The following is a 23,031-nucleotide window of genomic DNA, read 5'->3' as shown; positions in this document are numbered from 1 at the left end:
CTGCAAAGGCCTGCTCCCTAGAAATGCCTGTCTGCTGTGGAGCACAGCAGCACTTGCACAGCTGAGTTTTGCAGTCGTCTTGCATAAATCAGGCTTTTCAGTTTCCCAGCTTGATGGACTTGGGTGTTTGTTGGGCTAATTTTGTCCAGTCAGCCCTGGAATAGGAGTTGTCCATACCAAAGCAGTAAGTTTTCAAGGCAGAAACCAACACTGTATTTTACAGAGACAGTCAAGTTCTTAAAATTAGTTATTTATTCCAACAATATTAAAAGGAAACACACCACTTTCTCAGTCATTTTTCCATTCGTAGTATTTTTATTTTTTTTAAACCCATGAGCCTAATCCCTAATTTTTCTATGGAAAAGATCACAGGGAAGAAGGATCAGCCTGCTAGAGCATCCACTGTGCTTGCTCTCCCTTTGGAGAGGTTGTTTGGCTTATGGTTGAGATTATATTTTTAAATACTTTCTAAAAGTAAATAAATAAATAAAAATCTTTCCAGGCATCGATATTAGCTTGTGAAGGAGACCCAAACAATGCATGGGAGGCTAGAAAGGAGCCAGTAAATTCTAAGGGTGTAGAACAGGAGAGGGGATTAAGCCTGGTGATTAAATTAGGCGATGCATGAATACATTCCAATGCACAACATCACTCAAGCACTGGACAAAACATATGGCAACAATGGAGAGCGCTGCCCATGAGGTCACCTTTAATATGATTAGCCATGGACTCCTGAAAGGAGATCTCCCGAGTACCAGCGTGGTAACCCTGCTTTGTGCAGCCTGGAGGAGCTCCCTGTGAAAGCCTTTGAGGCTCCCCGAACCCACACAAACGGCTGCTGTGTGTTCAGGGATGTGCCCAAGTCCACTGAAAGCAGGACACAGACAAAAAAAGAGCCTTGAGGCCGGGCGAGCATGCTGAGAGCGGTTTTTGTTCCCCACTGACAGGGCAGCAGCGGGAGCAGTCCCCAGGGTGTCCTGCCTGACAGCTGGGTCACCACACGGGCTCTCCTGTTCCACTTGGACTTTTCAACTCTGCCGTCCCGCATTCACCGGCACGGCTCCTCTCTTTGAAGGGGGAGAAAGCGCCTCATCCATCACTGACACCAAGGCAGTTAATTCACTTCTTTACAACTGGAAAGGCTTTTGCTGTGAGCAGGAGGGAGTGCAGGAAGAGTAATGAAATCCAAAAGGGAGCCAAATGATGCTTTCCTCTGCTAGACGCCAGCGCTGGCAGTGCTTGCTGCTGGCACCATCCGTGGTGGGTGAAAGGAGACTCTTTTGTGGTATGCCATTAGCTACATCCAAGGCCCCAGTTCATGTTTACCACAGCCACTGCGTTACTTCACTTGGTATTTTTTTCCAGTCCTGTTGATCGTACTGCAGAACTGACCGAGTCCGTTTGGAAGCCTTCCTCACAGAAAGCAGAAACAAATTACTTTTTGAAAAGATTTATTTTTTTTTCTTTTGCAAACCAAACCTCACGCTCCTTTCCATAAACACAACCTAAAGCTGAAATCCTCACTTAAAACTGAAGAGCAAAGGTCCGTGCTTGGCTTTGCCCACGCTCAGCTGTGCCACTCGCCCACAGAGATGCCACAAGCTATGGGAGCATCCAGCTGTGCTGCCCAGACTGCACAAGAGGGCATCTCACGCTCTAGCACTACCCTGCAGCCCCAGCAAGTAAAACCCCATCACAACTGCAGCCAGCAGGTTGTCACAGGATCACAGAATATTCCGAGTTGTAAGGGATCCACAAGGATCACCAATTAAGTGAATGGCCCACAGGGGGATTGAACCCACATTATTACCATGCTCTGACCAAATGTCCTGTAAACTGTAATGGGAAGAAACACCGCATGACATCAAAGATAATCTCGTGTGAGTCACTCTGCATGACAACCTTGCTGTAATCAGGTGAGCCCTTCAGATTGCTGAACTCTACCCCAGAGGAGCTTGGCACACTCAGCTGAGTTCCTCACAAGATTTCTCCAGGCCTTTAGCATTTCAGATTCCAGGCAATGACTAACTGGGGACACGTGAGGGACAGGTCCAACGGCAACTTCTTTCACACACTTTGTATCTGTATGGCTAGAGGGTGAAAGCTGTGGAGAACAAACAACCCCACTGCTCTGGCTCACAGGTCCCAGCAGCTACAAAGGCTCAGTGACAGAGCAGCAACAAATACAGCACAGGACTGCTACCAGCTAAGCTCCTGCTACTGCCAGGAAAAGGATCATCTCCTAAAGCCCTTTCCAGTTTTACATTTCCAGCATGCCATAACTGCAGAGCCTTGACACAACACATGCCAGGCACTGCACTGCCACAGATGACATTCAATAAGCTGGGAGATTCCTACCCTCTCATACCATAGAGTAACCTTTGATCCTTCTAAGAGATCTCTTAGACTCTCATGGAATCTGACAAGACTGAAGATCAAGCCAGTTTCTAATGAGACAAGGCAGATCGTGTAGCTGCACGCTAGTTCTAAAAACATTTGGGACAACAGGTACATGAAAGGTTTGGAGCTTTTTCATTTCAAACAAACAAACAAAACCCTTCTCCAAACCCTTCCCTCTTTCACAATAAAATTAATGACGGCTGGGAGAAGAGCCTGTGGTATCACCCATTTCTTGGCCATTCAAGCTCTTTTCAGTAAATCGTCCTCCTCTGAGCTGTGCTTTGTACCCAACACTGTGCTACCACTATGACAAAGGCTACTTGTGGCAAAACCACTGACTTTCAGTGCTGGGTCTAAAGTAAGTTACAGACAATTTTCCTGAAGGGAGGATGCCCAGGTGATGTTACTTTTTGTCCAGCTGCTTGGGGTTGGGGCAAGTCCTCTGTCCCTGCAGAGCTCAGCTGCAGGTGGCAGCTGTGAGCTCTGAAGAAAGAAGGTCATCCAGTTCATTCCTGAGGAGTATCCATGTCTCCCTATGCACACAAGGACAGGTTTGACACACCTCTGTCTGCTGGATTTCTTCATGCCAAGAAAAACGTACAGCATTGTGTTGGTCCTAGCATGTGGAGAGCAACTTGCTTCTGTGCTGGCCCTGGCCTGTGGAAACTACATTCAGATACCATATTTCTATCTGGCATCTCCCAGTGCTCATTGTCTGCCCTAGTCTTTATCTCAGAACCCCTAGGATTCTGAGCAATAGCATTCTTCCAGCATGGAGAACCTCAGAGTACTCTCCTGCACTTTTTTAAGGAAAGACACACCTGTTTACTATCTCAGCTGGTTGCAACAGCACCATGTTCATGGTCTTTAAACTGATTTCAAGGAACCTCTACAAATGCTTGAGAATCTGAAAAGAGATGACCACACTGCCAAAGGGTTCAAGGTTGGCCCTCTGAGTAAAGGATATTTGCCAGCAGCTACCCCTGGAATAATGTTATGGATCCATCAATATATCTACCTTTTACTCCTACCTAAACATGAGAAACCAGTAAGTCCCCAGCTCATTTAACCACCTGTATGTTGCCTACTGTCTTATTAAAAAAAAAAACAACAAAACAACAATAACCAAACAGCAAGGCAATGTGAGCACAGCATTCACTTTCAGTAATGTTTGAAAAGAATAAAAAACAGAGAGCTGAAGTGAGAATTCAAAACCTCAAAGTAATTTCAACCATACATACACGAGTAGGGAAAAGTTTATACATGATGCAACAGAAAAAATGACTCACTTTCTGAAATGCCAAAGCCTGTTTTAGTTCATTTTGTCTTCTATACCTGCTAAACGCATCAATGACTGAGAAATCATTCAATAAATTGCATTTTTTCAAATCCCATTTTAGCTATTTAAGCATTTTATTTCCCAGTATTATAGGTCAGGTTCTACTCTAACAGGCTAATCAGAAATCAAGTGCAAGCTGAATCAAGGGGTTTGCTCCTCAGAAAAGCAAGGATAGTCTTGAGATTAAAACAGAGACCTTGAAATTGAGGTGAAACTACAACCCTGAAGTTAATGCAAAACCTCCTCCTGACTCATGGGACTGTGAATTTTTCAGCATCACCATGAGTCACCCAATAAATGACAGCTCTGCAGTCCCCCAGTTCTGCAGGATCAGACAGACCAAACCCATGACAGGGCAGGTTTACTTCAACTGTCAAGGATGGCACAAATTTAATTTTGTTCAGGCTAGGCTGGTGTTTTACAAAAAAAGCCAAGCAAAATTGACTGCTTGGTTAGTTTGTATTTCTGTGACAGAAACAAGTTTTACAAGTCCAGTTAAAGGAATTACCCACAAAACCCCCTCTGCACTGATTTGGCATGGCTGGTTTCTTCCAGATGTCTCAAGTCCCTCATGCCACTCAAGTCCAACAAACTCTTGAGGCTTCTTTCTCGCTGCCTCTTGCTTAGTTTTCAAGTGACCACCAATTTAATGGCAGCGCATCACAGATGGGCAATGGACTGTGGCCAGCTTAGTTGGTAACTAATTAGCACAAATGCAAGATATTAGCTATCAGATGAGATCTAAAATAGAAGTATGCTTCTTTCAGAGGGCAAAGTTTAGTAGTGTTGGCAGGTTTAAGGTGTTGACAGTGCAATAACTTGTGAATACACATCTTTGGAGAGAGATGGGAGTTGTGCCTCAGGATGGAAGCAGGAAACTACAGGAAACGTGTCTCCCACCAGTGAAGGCAGAGCAGCACAAAGGAGGACCACACTCAGGGAGAAGGACTTCCTCAAATCCCAACTACAGAAATAAGTGCAATGTGGACCAACAACCTTATCTGAGATGTCATGCTTCATGCTCCCATTTTACGCAATTCCATATTCAGGGGGAATCCATACTCTGAATTATGTTTGTTTGCTTAAACAACTTCCCTGTTACCACATGAAGATGCAGAAAAGGGCAAGATAAATGATCCAGACTACTCAAGACAGATTCAAAGCCACTTACTTTCAAAACAAACCCAAGAGGTTGCTCAACAAAATGCACTCCACATGAATCATTGCAAACTTTAACAGGACATATAATTTCAGAAGATGTGAGCTTGCACTTGGAACATTTAAAGATAAACCCAAATGTGGACTTCAGGCACTGGTTTCCTCAGCTGGAGCAAGATCAGCTCTGCCCTCAGCTCAGCTGCTGGGATCTTGGCTAAGGCTCCTGTAGTCTCATTTCAGAGGGCTATGAAAACCACAGGTGCTTTCTGAGCTTCTTTGTACTTCAGCATCCATATGCTATGAATGACAAAAGATAAAACATCCCAGGACTCAGAAGGAGTGATCATGCCCAGAAACACCTGATAAAATGAGTTGTGGCCATGCAGTTTTTCCCTTCTCACTTTGGAATTGAAATGAGAAATCACAGAACTGTATTGTCAGAATCTTTCATCTCCTTCCAAATGTTGTCTTTTGTTATTATACAATTAGCCTTTCTTCTATATGTTGTTGGGTGAAACTGAAATGGCTCTGACGAATAGCTGCTACATCTTCACCTATGGCAGATTGATCACATTTGCAGTTATATCAGTCAACACTCAGTGACTCCATCTAAAGAGGATGATGGATTAGCCTTGCAGTCAACTATAATTAATACCTGAAAAAAACCCCTTGTCAAGTCTTTGTTCAAATACGTGATAAACAGAATCTGGAACAACAAGAGACTTTCTGATGACGTCTGTTCATCGCCAGGGAAGAAAAACACCATTAAGTGGAGGGTAAGACTCTCAGAGCAAGGATTGTTTCCTCAGCAGAAAATGTAAAATAATAATTTCCTCCCAGCACTCACCCCACATGCACCTCTACCCAAACGTGTTTTCCTGGGTTTTATTTGTCTTGCTAACAGAGACACTGAAGAACCAGTTTGTTTCTGCTTCATCAAGAACCAGTTTTTCCATCCTGAACCTTTTTCAATATAGCCAGCAGAAGCCACTACTCTCCCTATCAATCTCAAAAATACCAGTGAGCAGCTTGCTCAGCTGGATCAAGCACTGAATTCTCTGTTCACCTGAGCTATCAGCAGCGCTTTTGGGACACATTCTACCACACTAAGCCAACACAGATGCCCTCTATTTCCCCATGACATGCTATTTGGCACTGTCTGAGCAGATGACACTAGGCTGTCTATCACAAGGCAAGGGCAAGACCCATCTGCGAACAGTCAATCCATGGAACCAAGAGATGTGTACTTCAAGTGTGAATTTGGAGTGCTTGCAAACACCTTCAACCTTGCTTGCAGGTCAGAATGCAATGACTGCCAGCTCACCCCCCTTCTACAATGGCTGCTCACCAACTGGATTCAATCAACAGAAAAAGCCAAGCAATTTGGAAGGTCTAATGATGAACTGCCCACTGCAACTCTGTCCCAGGCAAGCAGGAGGGACTTCCATGGGATAGCAGCCTACTGGCTTGGTCCTGGCACACATAGGCAAAGCCCAAGAACTGAAAAGAACGGGGAAAGAGGCTACTTGTGAAACACACCAATTGCTTCTGCACTGCAGAGATGTGCTGGCCACAGTTCAGCCCTCTTTGTTTCTCTGCTCTGAATTGTGAGATGTATCTGCTGGAGAACCAGGATAAAAAACCCCCGTCCTTAACAGAGCCAGCAATACACAGCAGAAACAAAGAAGCACCAGTTCTTATTCAACAGGCATCAGTAATAAACATGAGATGAAGAGAATGGTCAGCATTAGCCCAAGGCACTGGATTTGGCAGGGGAATCAGATAAACTCCTGACAGCTCTGCCACCAACACACCATATGAGCTTGGGCAACTGCTTCACCTCTTCATACCATTCCCATCATCTGAAAGGATGGAGCCAGCCTCCCCTCTGATACTTGCTCTGAGGCTAGCAGGTGAAAGAACAACTAACACTTCTGCTGTGTCCCACAGCATCTCAAAATTAAAGCAAAAGACCCGTTTTTTACAGAGAAGTTCCTCAGCTTGCACGTCTGTGATAGATTTAATAGAACTCAAGGGTTAAGCTGTGTTTGTTTAGAAGAAAACCACTCGTACATCACCGGAGGTCTTGAATATCTGAGCTAGTGGCTGGAATACTTTCTCCAGGAAGAATAAAGTCATAACCCACTCTTGCATTACTGATGGTAAATTAATGCCAGAGCACCACTGTGTGGGGAGCTCCTTCCTGGCTGTGTTTGCCCAGACATCTGGCTGCAGTGGCTCCCAGCACAATGCTCCACAGCCGAGCCCTGTGCTCCAGCATCCGACTCTCCCCTCCTGCCGGAGCCAGCTCGACCATTTCACCACCTGCTCCTGCTGGGGCACAGCTGCTTGGCTCGAAAAGAACCATCGGGGAACGGCGGGACATGTGCAAGGACATCAATCCTACTCACACCCCTGGGAAGATTTCATTAAAATCCCAGGGCAAAAGACTAGATTCAGAGAGCTTTCCACTCAAAATCCTAATTTAATCAAATTATTTTAAAACCTCCTGGCAATGCAAACATTTCCATGCAAGCAGAGAGGTGCTCAGCCAACATATAACATGATATAACATGATATAGCTCTCTATAACATGATCCCAGAACACCTCCATCCAATGTGGATCCTCTGTGTGTGTGCAAACTTCCGACCTCAGCTGTAGCAGCTCCTGATCACAGTGGTGACAGCTCGTATTTTCCTGCCAAGCACCATGTTCCTCTGTGGTACTGCAGGGAAGACATGCTGAAAACCCTCCCTTACTTTTCTGACACACCTTTGTATAGGTGTTTTGGGTACTCCTGCAGGAGAGTACCATTCCCCAGGAGGAAGCTACGGCCTCAGATGCTCATTTTGATGTATTAACTGGGGCTACATAAAAGACATAAAATCCCCAGAGGAAATTAATCTCCAAGTACATCCAGCATTCCCCCAGCTGCCTTATGTATCACACAGTATAAGTAACTATCCATAATGATCGTATAGCACCTGCTGTCCCCATTCTGGGTTTCAGTGATGTCTCTTTAACCAGACATCAAAGAGAAGGAGCAGACAATGGTGGAATTGTGATAGGAAGTGAATAGTGAAAGCTCCTTGTCAGTCTGAGTTTCCATTTATCTCACAGCCCTGTACATGTTGCCCACCCTGCCTCTGCTGGCATGTTCATGCACTTTTGCTGTAACAGCCTCTTTAGGGAGGTATCACAGCAGTTTTCAGGCTTTTATAGATGGGCCTTTTGGATTTTCTCTTGCACCAAAGCCAAGTGCCCAGCCAGGTACCTACACCTCAACCTACTCAGATGGACCCAAATCTGAGATGAATTTGGTACCAACATCATATGCCATGCAATGAGCACCACAACTTTCTTTTTGAGAATGGCTAAGAGATGTAGACCCTGCTCCAGTCAGGGGCTGGAGAAAAGGCCATTTACTTCTCCCTTGAACAGTCCATGCACTCAAAGTGCAGGGCTAGCACATACAGCAGCCTTGGACAGAAAACTTAAGGATCACTCCAGGGAGTAGTCAAGCCAGGACAAATCTTTCTGCCCCAACAGCATTTTAAGACATAAATTCAGAACATGCTAGTAAAGGAAACATCTCAGACTGAAGTCTGTGCAACATTATAGCCCTTTTCTGCCCCATCTAAATAATGTCTTCCAACCCTAACTCTTCCATTCATATACTAATTAACTGTATTTTGCACACAATGACTGTTTAACCAGGGTAAAAATATTTATTACTTTCAAAAAGCAAGAATAAAAGACCTGAATGCTTACTATACAGATATCAGGCAGGAAATACGACAAAACAATTTCCCACAATTATTTCCAGCAGTTGCTCATATTGGAAAATTTTAATAATGAGAGTAATTAATTTCTGGTTCTTAAGATTTACAATTAAATAGCATTAGCAACGACAACTGTCTAAAAATACATGTTTCAGTGCTATCCCATTAGCCACAACCAAAACCAAAATCTCCCAACACAGAGTGTCACAGGCAGTGTCCTTCCTCCTCCTCGCTTTCCATGTGTGAGTGGCTTGAGTCAACTTCTCGAAGCCATTTGCACCAAGTAGGCAGACTAGGTTCTTAGGGCTTCAAAAACTATACAGAGCTGGCTACTAAATCCTGTATGTCACATACCTGGGTGGATTGGAGCTGGCATTCTGCACACATCTTGGTGTTTGGGACCCTTGTGCTTGTTTCCCTACATTTCCTGAAGCTCTATTAAATGCTCTCTTACTTTAGCAGTACCACCAGCCTTAAATAAAGAAAGCTATTCTCAAAGATCACAGATTTCCTTATCCTCAGCAGCCATGGGACAAAACCATAGGTCTCCAGTGTCCCAGAGCTACAACAATACAATTTTTACTATCTCTAAGATACTCAAAACAATACAGACCCACATGGAACAGCAACCCTTGCTCACATGACAAGACAATAGCATCATACACAAGCTGGGAGCAAGCAGAAGTGAGACCATTTCATACCAATTCAACACTTAAATTCGTATAACACTCTCATCTTTGTCATTTTTGTCCTTTTTTTCCTTCCCTTTTCCCACACACATGCAAAGCTAAAATGTCTGTTTTGCAGAAAACAAGGAGAAAAGCAAACAATTCAGTGCCATTAACTGGTACAATGCAAATGAACTTTGGGTTGTTCTCACAGGGAACTTTGGTCAATGCTGATGTTTTGAGCACCCAGGTGTTAAGTGTGCTGGTAAAGGTAGAATCACTGGCATAGCTCACAGAGAGTTGTCATAGAGACAGATCAGCATCCCGGGGTATTCTCATTTTAAAAAGGCATAGAAATCCTTTTTAACCTGTCTTCCTGTAGGCATCTGTCCTCGTGATTCATTTCTAAACTGCTGAGGCCAAAGGAGAACCATTTATCAGCAAGTCTCCTCTAGGCAGGCTGGAGCTAAGAAGCTTTTCTGCAAACTTGATGGTTTTTGTTGAAAGCAAGTTTCTATCTGATTCTCTGGCTAGTGTTTCTAAAAGCTGTGGGCTGGGGAAGTGATCCAGCTTCAAAGTAACCTGGCCAGGAAAAAAAAAATGGAAAGCTGTGCGTTGTGCGCACTTTGCTTTTTAAACCAGGTCAGATCTCTGCTCCAATTCATAGACTGGGTACACCAGGAGCTGTGAGAGGACAGCACAGGGCTGGCATTTCATGGTCCTGTGCAGGAAGGAGGTGTTGGGAGGGGGAAGACAATATTGTAAAATACCTGAACATTTTCTCTTAGTCACACACAAGACTTCTTGCCTTTGCACCTAAAAGCTGCAGCTCTGAATGAGAAGGCAAAGAAATACATTAATCTCTGTCTGTGTGGACAAAGTTTCATAAGCTTCTTAGCTGTTGAAGGTGCAAAGTCTTTAAACCTTTAAAACTCAGCTCAGCTGCTTTTTGGAGCTAGGAAGCTGGCAGGCAGCACAGGAAACCATATTCTAGGGAAAAAGCTCCAGAAGGGGCCTATAGGGACAGCTGGATCCCCACAGAATGACAAACACAGTCCTCAGACCCAAGGTCCAATGCAGCAGGATTCCTGCAATGCCAGCAGGATTCCCAGACCTCTGCAGAGGCATAAAAGAAACTGGGGAGTGGGGGGAAAGAGTGGGTCACAGGTATGTAGGTAAAAGTCACGGCCAGGTTTAAATTAAAGCAAGAATTCAAAATTACACAGCCCCAAGAGACACACATATACTGACACTGAACCCACAAATCCTAAGCTTTCCAGACTGTGTACTATCTCTGTAATGTCTCACAGTCTTCTGTGTGACCCAGATATGTGATTCCAAAGCTATTAAATTTTATGGTTTTTTATGTAGAAGAATATGTATATTATATAGAAGAATGTGTACATATATATATATGTGTGTGTGTGTGTGTGTGTGTGTGTGTATATGTTCCCCATAGCCCAACAGATGAAGAATATTTATATATATATTCTTCATCCGTTGAGCTATGGAGATCCCTGCTTCTAAAATTGCTGCTAAAAGATAAAATTATGGGCAAGCAGATGCTGCTCTCACATTAGATCATAAAAAATCAGCAGTGACATTCTTCTCACCCCAGCAGGACCAGCCTGACACTGCTGCATCCTACTGGAGCCATCCTGTGTCACGTCCAAGGAGCTCCCTGGCCAGCCAGTATTTCTGCAGTTATAAAGATATGCCCATGAATGGCTTCATCTGAGAAATGTTCTTAGTTTTGGGGAATAAATCTTAAACTACATGGATACTATGGGACAAATCAGTATTGTTCCAAAGAAACAACTGAGGCAGACAGGGAGAGTACCAGCTCAAAGCCACCACAGCCAGTGGCAAAGGAGGATGAGAGATTCCTTCCCCCAGGATTTTCTTAATACCAACAGGAAGCAGAAGAACACTTCACACTGAAAAATGGCAGGGCGGAAGTAAGCAAAAGAAGTCATCACTGTTCCACCAGGAGTTACCCCATGGTAGAACTCCCAAACATAACACAGTGTATAGGAAGAGGGCTCACATCCCCTGGAAAAAAAAGCACAGGAGTCATCCATGCTCAGCCACCCCCTCCCTTAAGACTGTGAGATGATCATTTCCTTCACTCACAGATTTATTTGGAATCCGATAATTCATTGCCCCAAGCTTCCTGCTGGAGTTTGTCTTCCATTGTTCAAGATTTACATTACTCAACAGGAAATCAGTGAGAGGTCCAGTGATTAGAAAGGTGTATTTCCCATTTGGACCCACCCTTGCTTGCTCACTTGAGGCTGGAAGTGGGACATGGCACACAGCTGTGCCCATGGGAACTCGGGGAACTGGGGAAGCAAGAGTAGAGGAATTTGTCTCCTTCTATTAAGGGACACAGATTGCTTTGTCCTGCCATATGCCACTGGCCATGTCCCCAGACCTGTCCCTCACACACTCTTCATACTTAGGCCTTGGAGCAACACTTCCTCCATGGGCTGGAGAGGGTGTAGTTTATCAAAATAAAGCTATCAGGGCAGTACTTGACTCGACTAAGTGTGGTGAAAGTGTCCCTTGATGTAAAATACGCTTCCTTCTCAAAGACCATTACTTTGACATTCTTGCCAGAGGAGAGAGATTCTGCACAGTGTAAAGTGCCACTTGTGAGATATAACTCAGTTTATCATGATGGTTGGGAACTAGGCTGAGCAGGAATCAACGGCCTCTGATGCCCTTAGCTGTGGTTTTTAATCCCAATCTCACAAATGATGCTACAATATGTTCTCTTTAATGGCTCCTCTGTAGGAGCACAGAGCAAAACAAAACACGGCTAATCTTTTATGGGCTATCACTGGAACAGGATGCTTCCCTGGCCAAATCCTCCCATTGAAAATGTCACAGCTGGTTTAAAACATATTTCCCCTGAGGTTAGTTTGATAACAGGTAAGTCAACTCAGAGGCACACAGCTAGCAGTCAGCACTACACTCTAGCAGTGACTTGTGGAAGGCAGCTGGTGACCTTTCTGGGCCACAGCTCCCAGTCACCATGGACCCTTTTTCCAAGCCAGATAGCTCCAAGGTTTCCCAGGCAGCTAATCTTGTGCAAAAGCTGTGATTTTTATGCTTCTCTAGCATTCAGGGTGTGCTTGGGAGCAAAAGCCCAATTTATTAGCAATTTTACACTAAATCTCAAAGAAGAGAGTCTCTGTTCCAGAAGAGGTTCAAGAAAACTTCAAAGTGGAAGTTTGATTTCCCAAAATAATTTTCAAATTAATTTAGGGGGACCTTAAGCAAATATCCTTGCTCCAGGCTCCTTTATGTGTGCTGAACCAAGTCGTCCAAGACCTCCTACAAAAGATGTAGGCAAGATAGCCTCAGACACTACAGCAGAAGGCTTATCCTAAAATAAAAAACTCCTCTGCTGAAACTCAAGATACAAATTTGTCATTCTGTCCAGACATGGGGGAAAGCACATTGCCTCTTCTTTACAGCAGCTCCACCAGAATGATGGGGAAGGTCACAGATTATAGACACTTCTTGCTCCTGTTGCTCTGCAATGATTTCTCTAAAATTAGACTTTCCTGCAACTGGAGACAACACTACAATGCTGAGTAAAATGGAAGGGTTATAACATATGTCTTACATACAATAGCCCTGTTTACACCACTCCTAGCTTCTTTCTCAGCAATATCCTCATGTTGACTCACACTCCTTTTGCAAAATGAAACAATAGAGCTTCCTTATATTAAGAGGTTATTTTGTCTACTGCTCACGAAGACCACTGGGTTCTAGCAATTACTGGAACCTCCTATCCACAAAAACTATCAGAAGTCACCTAAGAGCAGCTGAACATCATGCAAAAGTGTTTTTTGCTGTGATAGCCTAAAATATCTGGATCTCCTTGTAAAATAGAAATGACACATACCACTACTGATACAAGATTATTTAAATCACCCCAGACAGAAAACCTCCCCACTAGCATTTTTTCCTCTGAAACACACCCAACAGTTACAAGTATTAGCTTAGATAACATTTAGCCATTTTCCCAGCACAGAGAACTGCTATGAAAGCTGTGGAAAACAAGAATATTGCAAGCATAGAAAAAAATGTGGAGGATGAGCCTTTCCCAGTGAAATGTGCACTAATATCTGAACTGCATGATAATGAAGGACACTGTCATGATTTGTTTCACTCCATGAATTACTTACCCAGTCCAACAGGGTTTTAGGATTTTGAAAAATGCTGGAAAATGGATCACTCCTTAAAAACCAGGGATTTTTTTCTTTCCATCCTACTTACTGCTTATGGTACATAATTTGATGCCGCTCTTAAGACAACATTGGCACTCAAACCTGACTTTCTATTCCAGCCTTGATTTTAGCCTTTGAGTTTTCAGGCTGGCGAGGAAATTCTTAGAGAGTACAAGGTGAAATTGCTTTGGTGAAGCCTGAAGGGGCTGGACTTACACCTTACCTGGTCTAAGTGCAGGGCACCCTCGGTGAAGCGCTGCTTGCGCAGGCGCTGCGCGACTCGATGCAGGCTCAGCACAGCCTCCTGGATCTTGGCTATCGAGTGCTCAGGTGAGACAGGGGGGAGCTCTTCAGGTGACAACACCTTCCCAGGGCTGTCAATCATGCTCTGGGCATGGTCATAGCTGAGCTTCACGCAGGAGCAGATGACCGTCTGCCCAAACCACTCCTCAAGGATCTGCAAAATTGCCACATGAAAATTGATCTGAGGACTCATTCTTCCGGTGCACAAAAGCTTGGGAAGTTGTACAAACACTGGGAGGGATGACAGCAGACTTCCCCTCTACCTGTGATCTCTGAGTGAAGATCTTGTCCTACTGAGACCTTCAGGCCTTTTGCTCATGCAGATTCTCTAGCATCTAGTAACCTGTATATGCAAGTAACAGGTAACAATATATTGTGCATATACATAGGAGACTGCTTGGATCCCCCTACTCTACCTGACTTCCCCTCTCCACAGAGCTCCAAGGACTACAGACCATGTGGGAGTTGAAACCAGCCTGTTGACTCACAGGTCACCAGGTGCAGGAGTGACAACAGGCAGATACACACATGCCAGAGAGGTTCTCCTGCCTAAAATACAAAAGATTTACCTAAAGTCTGGCCACCAGGGCACGAGGGGCTGGCCTTAAAATACTGTTTTCAGGAGTACTGCAGGACCCCAAACATCTGACTAGCACTTGTGAAAGTGCCTGAGTAGGACTTTGGTGGGTCTGGAGGAGAGAGGGACAGTTACTGACTCCTTGTTTCTCTGATCATGTCCATAGTTCTAGGTCCGAACTCAAGCCAGGAACCTTTCTGGGCTTCTAAACTACTTTGGAATTGAGAGTAAAATATTCAATAAAATGCTTATAAAATGATTTTATTTTAAACCAGAAGCCTCCCAAAAAAAATACCAATGTAAAAGTAGGAATTCAGAATTATTTCCTAAAGCAGACAAGAAAACCTATTTTCATCTGAGATATATAAGAGAATCAATCCAGCAGCTCATCAAGTCAGTGATAAAGTGCTGAGGGACATAGGCAGAAGGATCTTCACAAAAGCAAAGAGCATTGGCATGAGGGCTCTGGAGACAGATGCAGTTTGTGATAAACCATTCAAAGCACAGGTGCTCAGAGAATGATTGAAGAATTGTAATTCTGCCTTAGCTGCCAGTGTCACCTTACCCCTTCATCAGCCCAACAGGGCAAGGTAAATTCTGCAAGTGACAGTGTCCAGGGAGAAGAGTGAGCTCTCTGTGACAGCCTCATTAAGGACACTGCTTCAGACAAACATTCCTCTTAACAGGAAGGGACTGATTCCCAAAACTCCTTTGCTGCTTCCTTCCCTAATACATCACAGAGGTGCTTCATAACTCAATACAGAGCTCTGAAAGCCACAGGCCTTTAAGCTTATTTCCACTTTGAAAGTGCTTTAATAGCAGAGATGCAGCAAGTAGCATCTTGCAATATAAAGTTCTCTGACCATCAGCTCATGGTTATTCTCTGTGTCTCTTCCTCTGTGCTGTGGAGAAAGAAAGGAAGAGAAAGCCACAAAGCTGGACGGATGTTGTGACAGTGGTGAGTGGTGGCAGCACCTGCTCTGTGTTCTGCTGCATCTGTTCAATGCAGTTCAGCTTCTTGTGGTGATGGGGGACGCATGTCCAGTAGGTCAGCAGCCTCTGCTTTGGAAGCCCCAGCAGGAGAATGGGCAAGCTCCCATGGGCTGGCCCGTGTACCATGGCTGAGGGATGGGCAAGGCACAGCGGAGGAGCAACATCTGGGGGTTGTGTGCTGGGACCTAGAGATTACAATGAGTAGCCCACAAGATCAGTGTGCAAGGTCTCCCCCATCACAGCAAACCTGGTGCACCCAGAGTCCACACAGAGCACCAACATCTAAAGGATTTCTAAAGTTATGACAAGGTTTCCCCACTTCTGCCTGTTTTTGAGAAAAACCCATAGTCCTGAGCAATATTCTGTCCTCACTGTCAGTGCTCTCATGGCTCTCCACCAGCAGCTGAGGTTCAAGGGCTGTGCTGGGGCCTTTGACTCACCTCCCTTTCACCCAGCAGACCATGGGGGAGCATGTGATCCTGTTTGCACTGAGATACAGGTATACTAACACCTAGAAATACCAGCTTTCAGAAGAATGCCCTCCTGGGCAAAAGCCCTACTACCACTTTTCCTCTTGGAAAGAAAAAATTCTTCTCCAGTCTTCACCTGACATCCACATCAAGTGACCTCGAGTAAGACTAACCCTGAAAGGCCTTGTAGGAGAAACCAGTTTGCTGAGATGGCCACAGGCAGTCTGCTCTCCCAGGGACAGCATGGCCTCAGCCCCGACCACTCCAGAGGTCTGCTCACTGAGCTGAATGCTACAGCTCCTCTATTTCCCCACTGGTCAGACAGGGTTGGATTGAGCACTGCTTGAAACACAACGGATATATCGCATGGGACAAGAGACAAGATGTAATTAAACGCTTATTTTAATTAAGACTTGACCTTTAGCTGTTCAAAGACAACTCAGAGTCAATAAAAGCTCTACCTAGTAGCTACTCTTAAAGGTCTCATGAGCAATCATGCTGTTGCTACAGGAAGGGGAACACTTTTCACAGCAGAAAAATACAACCCACCTCAGTGCCAGAGCAGGGGTTCACTGCAGAAATAAAGAATCAGGACTGCAACTGTATTTTGCTAAAGCACTAAGATAGATTCAGCATCCTTTAGAGCAGCTGGGACAATAATAAGGAGGTGAATCTTCGTGAAAAATTACCAAATTGGCACAAGAAATACTGTCTACAGAAAGAGTTGTATATGTAACAACAATGGTTAAAAAACCTCTGAGTACAAAAAGTGTATTTTGCACAAACTAAGAGTGCTCTGGTACTGCCAGTTTTTAGTCCTCCCTGATTAGTAAGGGGAGATTAGTAAAAGGACCCTGTGATCACCAGAGAGGAGATTTTAGGGTAACAAAGAGTGTGGGAGAGAAATAGGGAGGGGAGTGGTGGCAAGGAGCTGAAGGCAGCTCAGTCCACCAACAGAAAGCCTCCACAACTGCTCCCTGGAAATAACACATGCAGAGGGGATGGAGCCTTTGCTGAAGGGCTATCATGCTTTATTTGGATAGACGTCATTTGCAGCTCTGAAGAGGAATTAAACAGCCTGTTTACCAAAGAGGCCACAGAGGCAATACTGCACCACCGCACTGCACAACTGCCCGTGAGCACGAGGCAGGCCTGGAGTCAGGGCACATCTCATCCCACCCTAACCATTAGCACTGAATTGCTGCTGGAGGTAAGACATTAAATGGTTGGGTGACCTGGCAAGGAGCAGGACATTCTCCATTCCTGAGATTCAGACAAATATTCATCCTTTCCCAATCATGTTGAGGGATTATTCCAGTTAGAAATTCCACAGTATGTCATCAGCAAGACAAGACACAGGGACAGTCCTACATCCTCCAGTATTTTTTCACCTTTCCTAGCCACCTGAGTGTTGAGGGATGACATTTTTACCACTAGAGTCGGGGTTGGCCACCAAGGGAGGACTGATTAGCAGGGTGACTGCCTGCTGCCTAAGGTACCTTTCCTTCTGGAGTCAACTTCCAAATCACAGAGAATGTCAGTCTGTCTTGCATGGGATTGAGACTGCAGAGCTCTTCACAGAGCAGCCTGGGAAGCATTGGGATCACCTGCAAGAGAAGAGAGCCTTGGTGAGACACAAGCTTTTAGTGTGGACAAGCTTCCCTGACCAGCTGGTAAAGAGAAAATGTGTTAAGCTGTCAGCATCACGTTCTCTGTGGCAGGAGTGGCCACGTCACAGCTCTGGGATGCATCACCCATGCCAGAGCTGTATCACATGGCAGACAGCATGCTGGCATGGAATGAGGAAATAAAACAAATCCTCTGAAATGAGAGGATTTCAGACATGTTTAAGGCCACCAACATCCACATCAGCCCTGTCCCTCAATGGGACCAGAGGCAGTTTTAAGTCTCCAACCTGGGAATTATTCCTAGTGCTCCCCTCCAAAGAATGGAAGGGAGTAATGTGGACCCTTGGTTATGCAAACAGTTACACTGCAACTTTTAAGGTCACAAAGTTCACTCTGTTTTCCACTTCTTTGGCACTGAAAAGAATGAGGAAGGGCACATCAGGAAATTTAATGTTGAAGAAACATGGTCCTGGCATTCAGGAGGTGAAGAGGTTGAATTGGGGAACTGTGTTTCTTGCTTTCCCACTGAATACCATGTAACCAAGAAGTAAATGAAAGTCTGCTCTCTGTAAAGCATAAATTAAACCTCCCAGGCAACACAATGAAGATTGAACCATGCTTTACAGCACAGACAGGAACTTGTAGATGTAGGTGAGATAAACAAAAGTACCTGTGTTATGACTATTGACCATGCTGTTTGCAAATGGAGAACAATTACTTTATTATACTCAAAATTTGAACAAAATTTATGTCAGCCAGCATAAATTTCTGCAGGATTTTTTAACCCATGTCCTAATTCCTTACAATTAATGAATACTTCTGCTGCTGAACGTTGAATTACCAAATCCCAAATTACTCACCTGATTACACCAACAAAGCTAAAGCTTATGTGCATATTCATGCTAGAGCAAACCTGAGTAGCTCCAAGGGTTTCCACCATCCCTGAGTTATTTCCTAAGTGAAGTCTGTATTAAAGATAATTTTTAGCAGCTGCTTAATGAAGCAAAACTCATTATTTGAGTTCCACTTCTGACTTCCCTTCTCATTATTTACCTTTGTGAAGAAGCAATAACTGCCCTCAAAAAACCACTACATTACTCCTCTGGTTTATTTTGAGTAGCAACATGGAATGGTGCTGTTCAGAAAAACAGAGAGAAATGCTCTACTTGTGTGCCATAAAGTAATTTAGCTATTTAATTTACTTTCCATTTTGACGGCTCTGTGTGCCAGCCTGTAAATATAGGACCAGCAGGAAGCTGACTGGCATACAAATCCCAACTTTTCCAAACTCTGACACCTATTTAGTGATTCCAGAGATAACTTTTTCTACTTGGAGGCAGGAGAACCACTTTTCTTCAAAACAGTATGAAAAAACAGTCTCAGGCGCCTGTTTTCTCCTCGGGTGCACCCACTTTACACTTACCTTTTTCTTTGAAGGAAAGACTTAAAATATTTAATCAATTTGTTGTTTGGCACCAGAAAATGGCTATAAATCCCTTCTAACTGTGGTGCACAGTAGTGCCAAAAGGTTAAATGTATGGTCTGGGGCTCTCGGGGGGTCACACCATGAATCAGCAGCCCTGGTTCTCCTGGAAGGTCACAAGGGCACAGCTTGTGATAAGCTGTTTCCCGCAACACAAAGGCTGCCAGCTCTGTTACTGCAGCTGCAAACAGAATGTTAACAATACTGCTACATTCATAACTCACTGCCCGGGTACGTGAGCCTGCCCATGCTGCCTGGAAGGACCTGCACCACAAGGGTATAAATTCAGTGTAAGTGATGCTAACCCATATCAGAAAAGAGAGAAAATAGTTTTATAGACTCTGGGAAATCCCTGCCTGCCTAAGATCACCCATGACCACCTTAAGACCCAGAGGTTCAGGTCACAGTGAACAAAGTGCTGGTAATTTAATAAAAGCTCCCATGCCCTTTCCCACCTGAATTAAAAGCTGCCTTTCTCTCTGTCCCCAACTCTGATCATCTGATAATGGTCGGTACTTACTGAATATTTGTGTGCCTTTGCACATCCTCTTTCCCTTCACATCTCCTGGAGTAATACCAGTTTGCTAGAAAAATGCCTACATGGAACACAAAAGCCCATGCTCGCTTTAAGTGTACTCGAGCAGGATTAATATCCCATTCAAGAGGCTGTAATTCAATGGAAGGGCTTTCAATGATGTGAAACATAAGCAAAGCTTTAACTCAGATCATAATTACAGCACTAAACACTCGCCAAGCAATTAGCTGTAACAAATCTACTGTTAGGGAAGCACCAGCCTGTGTTACCTTTGTTTTACAGGAGAGAAACTTTAGGCAAAGTAACTTAACCTAAGCCATGGAGGAAGTCTCATGAGAGAGTAAGAATGCAATCAAACTTTTCCTGGGCTCAGCAAACACATACATAACATAACCTGACCTTGCACTGAAGGTATTTCAATTTATTCCACCTTACTGAATTAAAAGAAACCTGTTTCCAGCACCACAACAGTCTTGGCTCACTGCCTCCTGTTTTAACATCACGATTCCTCTTCACCCTCTACACAGAGTATAAACATACTGTCACAAGGCACAGGAATTTAAGTTATAAATATACATTTCCTTTTTCCTTAACATGATACAGTCACAGCCTGAAAGGATTCCCAGTAACTGCAAGCCCAGCATTTAACATACAAAGATGTCACAATTGTGTCACACTCAGAAAGCAAGATGTTCCAGGAGTGATCCCAAGGGCTGCCCAGAGGAACTCTGGCAACAGGATTATCTCCATCTCTTTCTGACAGAGACACGGGATGAGAGATTTCCCTAAGCACATCTTTAATGTCCAGATTTGCAGAATATCAGAGTTGTGTAGAATTGCCTTGAATAATCCAGAGGTTGCCCGGCACCTTTTTAATGCTCTGCCCTTCCCGTGACTGTCTGCCAAGAGCCAGCAGTGGCTGCCAGATGTCCTGTGGAGTGCCAGGGCATGCAGGAATCCAGCAAGCTGAAATGCTGCCGAGGGACAGCACCTCCAGTGGGAAGTGGTTTCCTTGGCAAATTGCTACGGATGTGCTGATGTTGGGGATCGCATCATTCAGCTTGATTTTACTGCAGATGGAAATAAAGTCACCTGGGCTTATACAGGGGTCATAAACCTGGAATAAGAGGTTTATAAATGTAGCTGAATCTAGAAATGCAGTTGGAGAGGCTCAGCAGGGCTAGACAAAAAAAAATTTACAATGTAAAAAAGGAGCTACACTCCCCAGGAAATCCTTTCTAGTGAACGTGTCATAGGAATCAGGGCCTGGGTGGCGAGAGCTTGTCTGGTTTTAATCCCCCTCTATCAGTCAGGCTAATAAAAGACATCATCTCTCCCCACAAGCCATGCAGTGCCCAAGAGACACTGCAAAGGGCACTTCTTTGAGTAGAAGGCTGGTATCAATGCTAGCAGCTGCATTGCAAATCAAACCACAGACAAACAATCTCTCCCTATTTCCAAGTCCTAAATGCAAAGTCTTCAGCACTACCCTTGAGACTCAGCTGTCCAGCATGGCCTGACAGCCTGCTCCATGCTCCTGGTTCTCCCTGCAGGCAGCCACACATCCCAGAAAGCCAAAGCAATGGCACCACTGGAAAACCAAAGTGAGAGAGGGCACTTCTGGGGCTGGGGGGTCCTACACACCATCATGCTGGCACTATAAAACAGATGGTCCTGTGACCATGTCTGGTCACACTGCTTAGCAGCTGGCTCCTCTGCAGGGGAAGATCCAAATCCCTGCTTGTGAGAGCCCTGGGTTTGTTTTCTTTTGTCTCTTCAACTAATAAAGTGCTTCCAGAAACCAAATGTGAGTTTCCAGTCTCAGACTTATTCCTAGGAAGCTGGGCAGGGGAGGGAGTGATCACATGTATGCTGGGATGATAAAAATTCTTGCTCCCTATAAAATCAGAAACATCTGCTGCAGCCAGGACTAACTCACTGGCCAGGTTCAGAGCAGGTTAGCCCAGAGCACCTCTGATCAGTGGACTCCCTGTAGCAGCTTTTCAAGGAATAAAAGGGGAAAACTGGTCAGCCAGCTAAAGGGAAAAAAAAAACCAAAACCAAACTCTGCTCAAGCATAATCCCTTATCTTCACAAAGTTACATGAGCAATTTTGCTCCCTTCAAACAATTTCATTCTGCTGGCATCTGCTTTGGCTGCCCCTTAATTCTTGGCTCAGGTTGATTATGACCACCACTGATTCCCAAGGTGATCCTTCTCCCACAGTTAATCCAATAGGGAGGAATTGTATTAACCAAGAGTTTCCACTAGAGCTGGTAGGAGAATGTTGAAGTTCAACAGTGGAGTGGACTTAGCAAGTCTCTTGCTTGTACACTAAAAGTTACTCAAAGGAAATAGGCAATTTGTTTATGAGCCAAGATTTCTCCTCAGGAGTTGTATCAACACTTCCATGAATTCAGAGTTTGAGCAACTCTTTGTTACTGAGCCTGAAATTATCAAAATATCAACACCCTGACAACCTGCTGGTGTCAAAAGTGAATGTCTTGAAGTCCTTGGACTCAACATGAAGACAGGCTTACAGTTCCGATCTTTGATCTCCAGTGTAAAATAGGACCAGTAAAATATTATAGGGATTTATGGCTGAACTCTCACTCAAGCTGCTTCACACCTAAAATAACACCGTGAGATGTGCCAAAAAAGAGGAAACTGTTTAGGTTTTCTTGCTTCTTAAAACCTGATACATTCTTACTTCAAAAACTTTTGACTTCTATTAAATAGACCACTAACAATTACACAATAACTCCCCTTCTGGTTCAGGAAAATTAAATATGTGGCTTTATTTAACTTCTTTTGGAGGATTAGCATGGTGCTAACCTCTCACAGAATCACAGCTGTCTTAGGAAACAGTTTCATCAAAGGAAAGCATATTTTCTACAGGAGTCACGATACCATCTTGTTTCAGATAGTCTGGCTGCATTTCTTTGCCCAACCCCTCCCTCCTCTTCATCTCTTGCAATTAAAATATTGCAAATTTCATCATCCAACCGAGTCTGCTGTTTTCAAAATGTGTTTTCAGCAGGCCAGAAGTGTGGGTAAAATACTAATCCTGACTGCTGGGCCACAATAGCTGAAGATGAATTGAAGATTAGGGGCAGCAGGTAACTTATGCTGGCATTGCACAGGAGTGGCAGTGCTGGAGGGAAAAGTCACTTTTAAAGAAAATTCAATTAGCTTCTGCATCCAACTCGATTTTCATGAAAAATATCTCCTTTCTTTATAAAAATCTTCCTTCTCTGTTGACTAAAAGAATCACATGGCCTCAAACCACAATATTTTGACTTGGAAATATTGCCACAACATCCTCCTGGAGTACAGCTTTGCTGCCCCCAGTGACATCCCCCCTAGGCCAGCCCACACCTCTCATCATCGAGTCATCCATCAGAGGGGGAAGCCAAGGGCTTATCACTGGAGAGACTGCAGAATTGGGAATAC

General features: G+C 44.3%; 1 protein-coding gene across 3 annotated transcripts in view; it reads right to left on the bottom strand.

The window, feature by feature from the left end:
- DIS3L2 (DIS3 like 3'-5' exoribonuclease 2) overlaps positions 1-23,031 on the bottom strand; it is a 180,386-nt gene that overhangs the window by 48,010 nt on the left and 109,345 nt on the right. For all 3 annotated transcript variants that reach the window (XM_030279947.4, XM_072933683.1, XM_030279949.4), the window contains 2 exons: positions 17,432-17,539; positions 13,813-14,046 (listed from right to left, as the gene is read on the bottom strand). In XM_030279947.4, the coding sequence (XP_030135807.4) occupies positions 13,813-14,046; positions 17,432-17,539 (342 nt within the window). The remainder of the gene's footprint in view (positions 1-13,812; positions 14,047-17,431; positions 17,540-23,031) is intronic.

Source organism: Taeniopygia guttata, chromosome 9 (assembly GCF_048771995.1).
Source record: "Taeniopygia guttata chromosome 9, bTaeGut7.mat, whole genome shotgun sequence".
NCBI classification, from domain to species: Eukaryota; Metazoa; Chordata; class Aves; order Passeriformes; family Estrildidae; genus Taeniopygia; species Taeniopygia guttata.
Note: the sequence above shows the minus strand (reverse complement) of the source record. Positions and strands in the feature narration are given on the sequence as shown.